The 13,093-nt window shown below is 35.5% G+C and overlaps 2 protein-coding genes across 2 annotated transcripts in view; one reads left to right on the top strand and one right to left on the bottom strand.

Annotated features, from left to right (window-relative positions):
• Positions 1-25: 25 nt before the first annotated feature.
• Positions 26-6,578, top strand: LOC135202526 (uncharacterized). The gene is made up of 6 exons (XM_064231986.1): positions 26-164; positions 1,740-1,889; positions 2,912-3,071; positions 3,560-3,766; positions 4,025-4,188; positions 5,786-6,578. The coding sequence occupies exons 3-6, from the start codon at positions 2,915-2,917 to the stop codon at positions 5,996-5,998; spliced, it is 741 nt and encodes a 246-aa protein (XP_064088056.1). The 5' UTR covers positions 26-164; positions 1,740-1,889; positions 2,912-2,914; the 3' UTR covers positions 5,999-6,578.
• Positions 6,579-6,963: 385 nt separating this feature from the next.
• Positions 6,964-13,093, bottom strand: part of LOC135202524 (exportin-T-like) — a 79,850-nt gene continuing 73,720 nt past the window's right edge. The window contains exons 16-20 of the mRNA XM_064231979.1: positions 12,577-12,720; positions 9,461-9,649; positions 8,801-9,010; positions 8,180-8,326; positions 6,964-7,539 (exon numbers count right to left, since the gene is read on the bottom strand). Coding sequence (XP_064088049.1) covers positions 7,270-7,539; positions 8,180-8,326; positions 8,801-9,010; positions 9,461-9,649; positions 12,577-12,720 — 960 coding nt within the window. The 3' untranslated portion in view covers positions 6,964-7,269. The remainder of the gene's footprint in view (positions 7,540-8,179; positions 8,327-8,800; positions 9,011-9,460; positions 9,650-12,576; positions 12,721-13,093) is intronic.

The following is a 13,093-nucleotide window of genomic DNA, read 5'->3' as shown; positions in this document are numbered from 1 at the left end:
ATGACTCAACAGCAATACAGTAAACCTTGGAAAATTTATTATAGATTGATTGGTACCAATCAGTAAACCCATTACTAGTTGATGTTAGCTGTAGATTTGTAAAAAGTTGAACATAAGGGATTGCTGCAATTGCAAAATGAACACTCGGAAGTTTTGAGACATAAGTGAGTAGCATCCAGCTGCTATTGTATATTTAATGACAGTCTGGATTTATGCGTAGCAGTTAAACAATCTTGTGGTAGCAGTTGGTTTCTTCCACTTTGACAGAATACTGCTAACACCCTTTTTTTCTTTTAATTGCATGTAAATGAAGTGTCTAGCTTCCTTGTGTATAGTATAGAGTGGGCCCACAGCTACTACTATGCATTCTGGAGGTTGTGAAATAGTGTTTTTTGTAAATAAAGCTTTTAAACTAACCTATAGATTTCCATAGTACTAAAGCAATAAGTGTTTCTAACATTGTCCTAATTTATGGTAGTACACTGAATTGACAGATATACTTAATTAAGCCATTTGCTCTTGGAAAAATTACCAACTTTCCTTTGACCGTTTTGAACAAGTGGTGCTTTATGACATATCTGATGCAGAGTCATCCTCCTTACCTAATTACATACATGCATTTTTAAAAAAATTGACATCATACAATATGTTAATTTGCTTTACAAATATTTTGTATGGCACAGGGTACCTACAAAAACATTTAACCATAAGGTCAAACAACCATTTGAAAAGGTACAGTGGAGGATATGCTATAGACGTCACTGATAACTGTTACCACTTTTGTGGATGGTTGGGTGGCTAAGTGCAGCTTTAATATCATTATTCTTTTGGGTATAAAATTTAATGAAACATACGTCTATGCACAGTACTTCTGAAAATTAGGATGAAATTTGAAACAGTCAGTGCTTTATTGGCATGGAAATCTGTAAGTTGGTTTAAAAGTTGTATACAAAAAATACTGTCATGGCCTTTGGAATGCATAATAGTAGTTACTAATGGACATTATGTACTTGCAAGTATACATTACAACCAATTGCAAATTAAAACTAATATTTTTATAACTTGTTTTGTCCTACAAAGGTGCCTTGTCTTCTTGAACATAAACACTAATTCATGTAGTATTGAATGTTGATAAATGGCTAATTCAAACATGAGAGAGTTACTATTTATGCCTTTTATAATGTAATTTTGCTAGAGATTGGTTTTTAACTGATAAGAAATTAATTATGTGAAATGATGATAGGGATGATAGTTGAAGCATCACAATGGTTTTAGTATTCAATAATGCATGCAGCAGAAGGAATGCTTAAAGTAACCAGACGATACAGTTCAACATATTGCTTGAGAAATTTTGGAATGGAAAAGAACTTGTCAAATGTAAAATAAGAAATAGATGAGAAATATCATTACATATCAGAAGAAAAAAAAGCAAATATCCAGGAAACACTTGATGACTTCTTCAGAAAACATAAGCATGGACTTTTGTACATCTTCATTGAGCAAGTTTTCTTGGAATGGAACATCTCCGTTGAAGTTACTGAAGAGGGAATTTATGGTGTTATGGTTTTTGCTTACATTTGTTTTTCATTTGTACTTAATTCTCCTTTGTCGTTGAATAATATTACTTGAGCTGGTTGCTTTGGAAAATTTAGTATTGCAGTGATAATACCTAAGTTTCAGTTTCAGGGTGTCCTTTTCTTCAGTTGAAGGATATTCATCTACCTTTCATCCACTTTCAGTTATGGCAAATCTAAGGTGGAAAGAGAAATGTTCACATGATGGGCTGAATGGTATCTGCTTTGACTGTATCTGAATGGTCAATTGCATTATTGCAGAATGTACATCTGGCTATGAAATGACATCAGTCTCTCCTCGTTACAGAAAGGTACCTTACCCAACTCTCATTTTGTACATTGCTCATGGTATTGGTTTCATTCATTCAGTTATTGACCTCAGATGATAAATTTCCCAGTGATTATGTGTGTCTCTGTAAAATCTAAATTGGAAACGTTCTATTGAATTTACTCTACTGCAGTTACATGACCTTTGGTTTATTGTAAATTGGAGATGAAATAGTTTAGGTTTTAGTTTTCAAAACTATTTGTTGTTTTCATATGTGGACAGCTACTGGTACTATCTTTAAAAGCAATTTTGTTGGGTTTTTACAAGTTTTCATAATTTTTGTAATTATTGAACATTATTTGTAAGCAAAAATTGGGTGGTGGCCATTTGTAGGTGAATTTTTTCCTTGTAGATATAATTTTATGAAACAAAGACATTCCACTAACTCTGCCTTCTAATGTGAAGTTCTGGTGTTCATATTTGTTTTTACCTGGCTTGTTATTTCAAGATTTAATGTATTAATTTGTATTAACCTCTCAATATAAATTGAGTTAGGTTTGCTGTCTAAACAGTACTATTAGTAGTATTTATTAATATTCTTTACTGCTAGAATTTCACCATATTCTGTTTGTACACACAGCCAAAAGAAGAGAAATAAATAATAAATTCTGGCAATACAAATTACCCAATATGTTGAAAAAAATAGGAGCCCTGATACAAAGTAAACATATGAATATGTTGACTTCAAAATACGTGAGGCACAAGCTAAGCTGATTATAAAAAATGGTTATGTTTGAAAATGTTTGAAACAAATAAAGTTTTGTAAGATGAAAAATACTTTGTCAAATTCACAACATTGTTACTCTTGGCACTCCAAAAGAATTCTTACTAAAGCTTATGTGGTTGTCATTCTACTTCTCTATTGGATATTATTGTAATTGTGTTTGTGGTTTTCATTTTTTTTGTGGGGGGGTTGTTACATGACAGTTTGCTGAAGATTTGCAGTGCCCGCAAAAAGAAGGTTAATTTTGCTTTTATAATTTGCATTTTCATTTCCTTTTAAAGGTACATAATGGATGATGTCGTTAGCCCATACTTTGGTGGTGCTGATCCAAAGTGTAGCACAGAAAGCAGTCATTCATGTTCAGATGAAGTCCCATCTTGTGGCAAGAGATTAGGAAAGAGTTTCTTTGATAAGGAGTGCACCACTTTAGCAAAAGAATTGCTTGGTAAGTTTGAAATTTTCCTGTAGAATTATGAGTATTGACAAAAAAAGAAAGGTTAATAAATCTGTCAGTTAAAGAAATCTGCCTTGAACCATGTCACTACTTATCCTTCTGAGCTGTTAATTCAAATAAACACAGTTTATTCCAATAACATTTTGATACTGTCATTAATACTTGAAAATGTCCCATTGTTACTGAAAGCCTAAAATAAAGATATGTAGTCTGTATAGTTATACTTGTTTCATTGAAGTATATCAGTTCTTTGACTTAAATCTTGGTTTGAGATCTGTATTTTACTCTTGATTTTACTGAATAATAGATCAAGAGATTTACTGTCTCTAGTATTGTTACATATAATTGATCACAGACAGGAATAATATTTCAATATGCTTCAATGAAATGTACCTTTTAATGTTACTGAAACATGGAGAGTATACCTGTCAGTATAAAGAACTTTCCTTGGAAAACTAATATTCATTCTTGTATTTAAGGTCAGGTTCTTGCGCGGAAAGTCAATGGTGTTATTTTACGAGGAATGATTGTAGAAACTGAGAGCTATCTTGGGGGAAACGATGTGGCTTCACACAGCTACAATGGAAAGAGAACCCCACGTAATGAACCCATGTACATGGCACCAGGAACATTATATGTCTACAGCATTTATGGAATGTATTATTGCTTGAATGTGTCAAGCCAAGGTAATTGTGAAGCTTAGTGTATAATGGTAATTTTCTCGTCCATGATGTCGTGAATGTTAAAGTAGACTGCAGCAGACAATTACGTAGATGTATACGTTACTTATCCCATGTGTTGTAAGTAGCAATCAAAGCTTGCAAGCTATCATAATACAACATTCAGTAAGAAATCCTTCAGAGTAATGTAGTTATTATGTATAGGCAACAGTATTATTAAATTCCAATATTTCTGATTCATCTGTTTACAAATTTCTCCCACAGGGGAAGGCTCATGTGTGCTAATCCGGTCCCTGGAGCCTGTAGATGGAATAGATGAGATGATTGCTCATCGATCTGTCAAGCGTACTTCTAAGTCTAAGCCATTAAAAGAACATGAACTTTGCAATGGACCCTCTAAACTATGTCTGGCAATGAATATATCAAAGGTAATTTTTCTTAAACATGCATCCAAATTTAAGCCCCGTCCATATGGGCGAGCTTTGCTCGATGTGATGTCAGAAGCAGAGATACAGCGGGAAAAGTTCAGACTTTCCCTACTTCTGACGTCACATCGAAGATGACGTCACATCGAAGAAGTTTATTGAACAAAGTTTGACTGTGTGGATGGGGCCTTATACAGTGTTCTGTGTTTTTAATTCTGAAGCAATATTTTTCATAGATTTAGTGGTACCAAGTTTCAATGTCATATGTGCAGAAACTTTTTCTGATTAGCATAAATCCTATTGTTGCACATTACAAGTTGTTAAACTCTTCCTGGACTGATCACAGTAGGAGCAAAGCTCTAAATATATGCAATCTCTTGAAGCACTGTGTGCTTATAAATTTAGCATGCATGGCATTTTTTTTCCTTTTACTACTGTATTGCATCTCTTTGAAGTAGTACTTCCAAGTTATGGTCACCTCTACCTTTGCAACCTCTCCAACAGTTGCAGTGTCTTGCTACCTGTGACACTTCAGTCAGACTTTTTGAGGTGATCTGCTACTTTTCTTACTAGTTTTGTTGGTGAAGGAGTGGTGGTTTACTCCTTCTGATATATTGATATAATTCAGCTGTCTGTTCTAAACAAGAAAATCAAAACTACTGCTTTTGACTACCAGTGTTCTTTTGACTTAACCTGGGATGATTAGCCTTTCCTTTCATCAGTTTGTAGTCTGCCAATTAACCAGTCTTATGAGATGAAAAAAGACCTTTTAGCAGTAAACCTTTGTTGACCCTGTGAATTTGCTGATCTTTTGTTTTATCTTCTATATCATTTCCACTTTTTTGACACTGGTATTCACCTGTCTTGGAAGCCCACATAATATACAGTGCTAGTATAGCCTGTTACCAAGATGGGTAATATTTGTAACTCCTCCAGCCATCATAAACATTTCAAGTCTGCTTCTGTATGCAGACATAAGATGACTTCCCTCCATTTTCGTCCAGTGCGCTTTCTGCCATAACTTCCATCAGGTCTAGGTCTTCACTTATCCCTCTATTTCACGAAGTGTTTAGATCCCTACTCACTGTTCATCTTGAACACTTTGACATCTCATATCCATCTATGATCACCTGTTTGGAATCCATAATGCAGTATTACTATGTAATCTCCAATACTTTCTTAGTAACTGATGCTTGTTTGTTTGCATGGTCTTTTTACATTGCATGGAACCAGTGGTTATTCAGCAGTGGGACCAATGGCTTTACGTGACTTCCTAACCATGACGAGAATGAACTTCTATCACCAATAATACACATCTTTAACCCCTCAATGAAATGCCCGAGAATTGAACTCACGGCAACAAAGGTGGCAGGCCAGGACCATACCAATCATGCCATTGAGGCGCTAGTAACTGATATTGCCAAAGTTTATCATAACTTGGTTACAAATTATAAGTATTTTGACTAGACATATAAACATAAGCAATAACAGAGATATTGCCTGTGGAGTAATGGAATGATTGGAGCCATACTATACTTCTTTGAAAACATTCTAGATAAGAAATTTCTAATAAAACTACTTTATTGAATTTACTTTTCAGGATTTGTGTAACAAAGTTGATGCGACCATATCAGAGGAAATCTGGTTAGAAGAGGGACAGTCTATACCAGAAGGTGACATTGTCATTGCGAAGAGAATTGGCATAGAATCTGCTGGTCATGAATGGGCCAACAAACCTTTACGATATTACGTATTCAAGAATAAAAATGTTAGTGTGAAAGATAAAAAAGCTGAAGCCAGTCTTTCTGAGTGAAAAAAACAATTACTTAAATGATGGATGGAACAGTTTGAGTATAAATCTCTGATCAAACTTCGTGTAGCCTTTATGAATTAGGTTACTGATTGTTTAGCTGCTGTTCCCTATTTATTTATTGAATTATATTCTGGGATCAATTTTTCACGATTCCCCTACTTTAATTTATATACACTATGATGTACGTACTATCTAAAATCCCAAAAGATTATTTTTAAGATGTTATGCAATATAGTTTGGTTTCCCAAGCCTGGATAAATAGGGAGAGTTAGAGTTAGGAAGGGCATCTGTCCATAAATCATGTCAAACCAATCATGAAAAGAGTAGTTCAGTGCTGTTAGAAAGCTGGAACAGGCTCATTTAAATCAGTGACCCCTACTATGCATTTACTTCTGTCATGAAGTTTGCCGTACTAGATTTTCACTGGTATGCCACACTGTCAATGCCAGATAATAGTACCTATCACTATTATACCATATATAGATATGCATTTTTTTGTAATGACCACAACAGATTTTGGTGTCCTATCTAAACATTTAAGTAGTACTTTTGCACAATAAACATCTATAGTTTTATATTATCTTTCAAGAGTACATTTCTTGTTAACATTCTGGTGGCTGATAGTCCATAATAAAAGCAGCAAGTATCCCCCAACACAGTAAGTTCAAGATCCTAATATGGAAAAGGTGTTAGCAAAGCTACAAACAATATGGTGGTTGCCGGTGACTTAGTATATTGATAATGTAATTTTGTGCATCCCATTGAAAAGCTAAACCTTATGTTGGTGGTTTGTTTTGCAGTCTTTCAATCTCTATTCAAAGTAAATGAAAGTTAAAGTTGAACACACTTTTCCATCTTGTAAATTTATCTTCACAACTTACGTTTGTAGTTGAGTTTAACATAGACAGAAATTGGTTAAAATACATTGATAAAATAAAATGACACAAAGGATAAGAATATAGAAGTGAAAAGTCAGTAACAATTTATGTAAAATGAAGAAAATATATGGTCACTGGAAACATACAGTTTAAAATTGATTCTGACAATATTTATATTTGGTGGTGTCTTGTCAATAAAAATGGAAAAAACTAACGTTTAGCAACAAGTCATTAAATAATCTCAACTTCATATATGACTAGAGATGTCACTGATAATTTTTCCCATTTCTCTTTGAGTAGATTACACTTTACAGGGCACAGGTAAAGAAGCAAAACAGCTGTAACAAAATACAAAAAACAATATTCTCTATAATTAGAGCAAGTGATTTACCCTCATGATTTAGCTCTCTGGAAAAATAATTTACTATAGTTTCGGAAAAATTTTGCATCTGAGGTGAGAGCCTGGCAATATTCATCAATGAGTTCTTGTGACATATCCATCTTAGGAAGGTACTCTGATTGCAGGTAGGTTATCAGTTCTTCCCCGCGCTTCTTATAAACAGACTGCAAACAAGTCACAGACTCATGGAGGGCAAGTATTGTTTGTGCATCGTTCAGGTCAAACGTTGTCTTTAACGGAGCCAAAAAACATGCTGGCACAACCTGGAAAGCAAAATAACTTAATATACCCAGTAATTAACTACATTCTTTGCTGTGATGATAAACATGGGAACCAAAGTTCTTGGACATACTCTTATGTTAGTGTGCATCCCGTATTCACCACTTTTTCATTTTCTCACTTAGAGTGGTAACCCCCCCAAAAAATGTATGCACACTAACTAAAAATAATAAAAAGCTAAAATGTTATTGCTTCCGTTCCTTTCTCATATCACTGCAAACAAGGAGGGTTATGTGCAACCTACAAAATGAATTTTCAGGAATTTATTTTTTTCAGCTACCCTATACAAATTGATTCACCGGTTTGATTTTGGATTTACAGTATTATTTATCCCTTCATTTACTGTTAATAAGAATAACATGCATTTACAGTGCATGGCACTCTTGTCTGCATTTGGAGAGAAAAAAAAAAAATGTAAAATAAACAGATGACCAGTTCATGGGACACTATGCTAACTACCTCCTAAAATTGTAAAAGAAAATGCAAATTATTAATTACTTTGGTAACTATGCTAACTGTCTCCTGAGATATGATGGGATATAATTACATTGTTCACTTATTTCTGAACCTATCATTAAAACAGATCTGAGCTCTAGACATACTGAAATAGAAAACTGGCCATACCTGTGTATAGAGGAACTCGATAAAACCAGGAGGATGGTCGTTCTTGTCACACCATGCTTCTGTAAGTCGCCGCAAAATCACAAAACAGTTCTTTTGGGCCACAGGATCAGGAAACTCGATTGCACCTTGCACTATGGACATTAACACCTGTGAGAAATGAGAAGTACAAAAAAAATAATACAAAAAATTCAGCATTAGCAACATAAAATTATCTAAGGTATAATAATCAAATATACGAGTGAAAGAAAATTGAACCAACAACTAGTTTAATGACAAGGAAACTGAAAGACAGTAAGGCGAGCATCTAAAAAAAAAAAAGTTTAAAAAGATTTTTTTTTTCTAAGGAACATTTAACTATTTGGTTGAATATATCAAATATATATATATACATAAAATCTTATAGTAATTGCAGCTGGTACCCTAAGCTTGACAGAATACCGATTTTTGTCTACCTCTCATCTTCCATTTACATATTCTGACATACAGGTCTACATAAGTTACTAATCTGATCACTATTCTCTGAAAATGTGAAAATGTAGGGCTGCTAAGCATACTTTTGAAGACAATAACATTAAACAAGCAGTAGTATGGCAAAAAATAAAACCGTATTACATTACTTACTTGATGCAAGATATTGGACTCCAATGCAGCAATCACATCTATTAAGTTGTTGGAAATTATTGTAGTCAAAAAAAGGTAGTAATTCCTTTGTAACAATGTTCGTGTCCTTTTTTCCTCTTCGTCATTGTCTTCAATTGCTTCAGACAAGGCAGCAAATATAGCAGATACCAAAGGGACAAATATATTATGGAGGAATACACTTATTTCATTCTGTAAAGAATAATAACCATACTTATATCGATAGTCTTCAGCAGTACAAACTGCATACTTATGTGTACATAGTAAAATGATTACTGTAACTACACCACCATAAACTGGAATTCCCATATAGAAAGAATTTCTTCATTGATACAGAAGTGCAGTAGCACCTCAGAAAGACACTTTGAGGGTCTGGCCCCTCTGATAAGTAACAGTTTATCAAGTAACAAAGACCCTACATTACAGGCTGCACTGAATATTTTCTGGGTCTCTTACAGCTAACAGTTATTCCACATACTGCCTACCCTAAACTAACCTGCACTGTCCATATAACATTCAGTTTAAGAGATTCGTCAAATATATCGCATCTAAAACCGTAGCATGGGTGAAAAATATAATTATTACAAGGCAGCTGACAAGCACTGAAAGTGCTAAATTGAAGTTGTACTATATCTTTCTTACCTGGAATTTTGTAATGATTTGATTAATAAGTGGCAGATATTCCGTCAGCACTACTGAAGAAGGTGTGTGCAAAAGTGCTTGGGAGGCAGGTGGCAGCAGTGGAAGTAGATTTCCTCCGTCTAAACAAACCACAAGCCTGTGCATAAGCTGTCGCACACCAGAGCCTATAAGTTCCCTTTCAATACCAACCTGCAGGGAAGTACATACAAGAATTCATGAGGACTATTTATCAAAATGTAAACCCAATTACAGTCAACCCCTGCCTATTTGCAGTTCTGGATTCGCAGACTTGCCAATTTGTGGATTTCTCTATGGAACATAATAGTATAGACATTATTTGCAGAAAATTTTCCTATTCGTGGTATTTTTCACCGAGAAATACTCGGTAATTACTATGTTTTTATGATTAATTGCACTTTCTGTAGTAAAACTATTAAAATACTTGGGTATAAGCATTTTAGAATTTTTTTTTCTCTTGAACTATCAAAATAGGCCATTTTAAGCATTTTTAGGATTTTAAGTATTTGTAGATTTTAGCTATTCGTGGGGGGAGGGGGTTGTGGTACACATCCCCCACAAATACCAGGGGCAAACAGCAATTTAATGTTAAAAAATAAATAAATAAATCCTAAATCACAATGGGGCGACAGTGGAGGGTTCTCTAAGATTTCATATACAGCACAGTATCTTGCCTACTATGGCTTGTATGTCCTTTTTGTTAACTAAATGATCTCATATCATTACTAACCATGATAGAATGCTCATAAGGGACAAGCCTAAAAGGTCAACAGAACACAGATACCTTCGTTTAATGTCACAAGTATCATGCAATCTATTGTTATATTGAACACAATATACATACTAGCGTAAGTTAAAGAATTGATAAACTGCCAAAAATGAAATGGTTACTAACATTAACATTAAAATTATCATTGGTAGATAATTAACCAATGAAATACACTTATCATAGCAGAAAACACGCTGGAAAATTTATATGAAAAAATTTATATTTATGACTACAGTGGATGTGAAACATGAAGTTTTCATAATAAAACTAATATTTTAATACTTACCTGAACACCTGAATTAGCCCTGGTCACTGACCACCCCGAACTATATCCCACATATTTACCCACTAAGTAGGTAATTTTAACTGTCAGCGTTACCAACGCTGCAGGTAAAATCTAGTCAAATGAGTTACCTGTGTTACCGTTGGCAACGCTGCCGCAAATACCAGCCACCAGTGGCCTTCCTTCTCAATTGAATCATTCACTATCAAATTGAAGTGGGGAGGAGGGTGGGAATCATTCAGGTGTTCAGGTAAGTATTACAATATTAGTTTTATTATGAAAACTTCATATTGCAATACACTCCCTGAACACTTGAATTAGCCCGATTAACAATATTTACTCGGAGGCGGGATCAATCTCATTCAGCCCGACCTGTCCACGGAACATACCCAGGTAACTCATAAGCAACCTACCGTGTATAAAAGCATGTTTCCTCACCTAGTTATCTAACTCGGAGGTGAGGATGTTTGCAAAGAAAGTACTTCAACATCAGTGTTGAGTCTAAGGTACTGTCTAAGTCAGAAGTACTTCACATGTGATAAGCTATACTTCTTATTCATGGAGGTAAAAACAAATCTCCTCACCTGGTTGTCCAGCTCAGTAGGTGAGGATGTTTGCAGAGGAAGTACCATACCGTCGGTGTTGAGTCCAAGGTACTGCCTGAGTCTGAAGAACCTACCATGTGGTATTCTATACCTCTCATGTATGGAGGGGAAATGATGAACCTCCCATGTGGCTATGTAGCCTCTCATGTATGGAGGAGAAGTTGAGTGTGCAGGACCTTCAGTTCTCTACTGCTCACTGATGTAGATGACTTGTGCTGTAGTAGTAGCTATTCCAACATGACCCTCGGGATCTGCCTAACCTCAAGGGCCTAAGGGACAATACACTCAGTCTAAGCTTGACCAACAAAAACACTAGAGTTCATTAGACTATCACTGCCTCCCTAAACTTCTAACACCATAAAGTTCATTTAGACTATCACTGCCTCCCTAAACTTCTAACACCCTGAAGTTCATTTAGACTATCACTGCCTCCCTAAACTTCTAACACCCTGAAGTTCATTTAGACTATCACTGCCTCCCTAAACTTCTAACACCCTAACTCTACCAAGCCAACCTACCCACTCGGAGGCTTGTGGTTCTCCATTACCCCCAGCACCCATTAGGGCTGGTTCTGGAACAGGCAGGGGGGCTGAAAAAGAACTATTAGAATCAACTATACTACTAATATCACTATCTCTATTTTGGTTAAATTATTCGTCAGGCTAGAAATATGCTTAACATACTAGATGATGACCTGTCCACTAATTTTTTGAATAACTAACTAATGTTTCCTTGTCTCCTGACCAAGACAAACATCTCTGACTGGTATTGCACTGAACCTTCCTACATGAAATAACGAAAAGAACATCGATCATGTGTGAGGGTACTCATCCTACGCTTGAAGGTTGTGCAGAGCTGATGAGCACCAATATATCCAGCAGTAGGAGGCTCGATCGTCGAAAAAGGCTAGATCGTTGAACTGTAGATAAAGCAGAAGCAGAGGCGTTTGCAGACAGCGACGACGTTTATTTTCTAACTTATCCATAGCGAGTACAAAGTAGCTATCCAAAGTAAAACGGGAGAAAAAACGTTGATAACAGTCCAAGGTCGTAATCTGTATCCAAAATACGAAAACTGTTTGAGTGGGGTCGGGCTAAATGACCAAAAGTTCGCCTGATGTGGGACTGATCCGCACAGCATGGCGAACAAGAAACAATTGAGGAGAAAGGTCACTGGTGGCTGGTATTTGTGGCAGCGTTGCCAACGGTAACACAGGTAACTCATTTGACTAATTTTACCTGCAGCGTTGGTAACGCTGACAGTTAAAATTACCCACTTAGTGGGTAAATATGTGGGGATATAGTTCGGACTGGTCAGTGACCAGGGCTAATTCAGGTGTTCAGGAAGTGTATTGCAATATCCATTTTTACCCTAATAGTCCTCAGATCCTTATATTTATCATTTACAAATAATAAAAAAACCACCTGTACACTATACATACATTGAGGCAATTAATAAAAAGCTGCAGAGCATCTAGATACAACTGTACACAGCCACAAGCGCTCATAGAGTTTTGGTTGGAGAAGGCCTTAGATGTACGTGCAGTGACAGACATGGCATGACAGATGCCTTTGGCATAACCCATCTGAAAAAGAAAAAAAAATAGTTTATATTCATATTAAGGTTAGAAATAACCTTGTACAGCATACACTACACCTTTTCACATATATTTTTTTTTAAATAACTACAGAATTGTCCCTAGTGAACAGGAAAATCTTGTAGTTGCACAATGAAACAATTGTTAGGAGCAGGTGGAAAGTCAGATGGAAGAAACAGAACATGAATGGAGGTATGATAAAAGGAATGAAAGGGTTGCAGCTAAGGGCCGAAGGGATACTGCAAAGAATCTTAAGTAATGCCAACTGCACTGACAGCATTACGTTTTCCCCAACAAGGAATTGTGCCTAAAGATTTATTTTAATTCTGTAATGCTGAGATAGGGCTATGCCTTACCCTTT

Source organism: Macrobrachium nipponense, chromosome 30 (genome assembly GCF_015104395.2).
Source record: "Macrobrachium nipponense isolate FS-2020 chromosome 30, ASM1510439v2, whole genome shotgun sequence".
Lineage (NCBI taxonomy): Eukaryota > Metazoa > Arthropoda > Malacostraca > Decapoda > Palaemonidae > Macrobrachium > Macrobrachium nipponense.
Note: the sequence above shows the minus strand (reverse complement) of the source record. Positions and strands in the feature narration are given on the sequence as shown.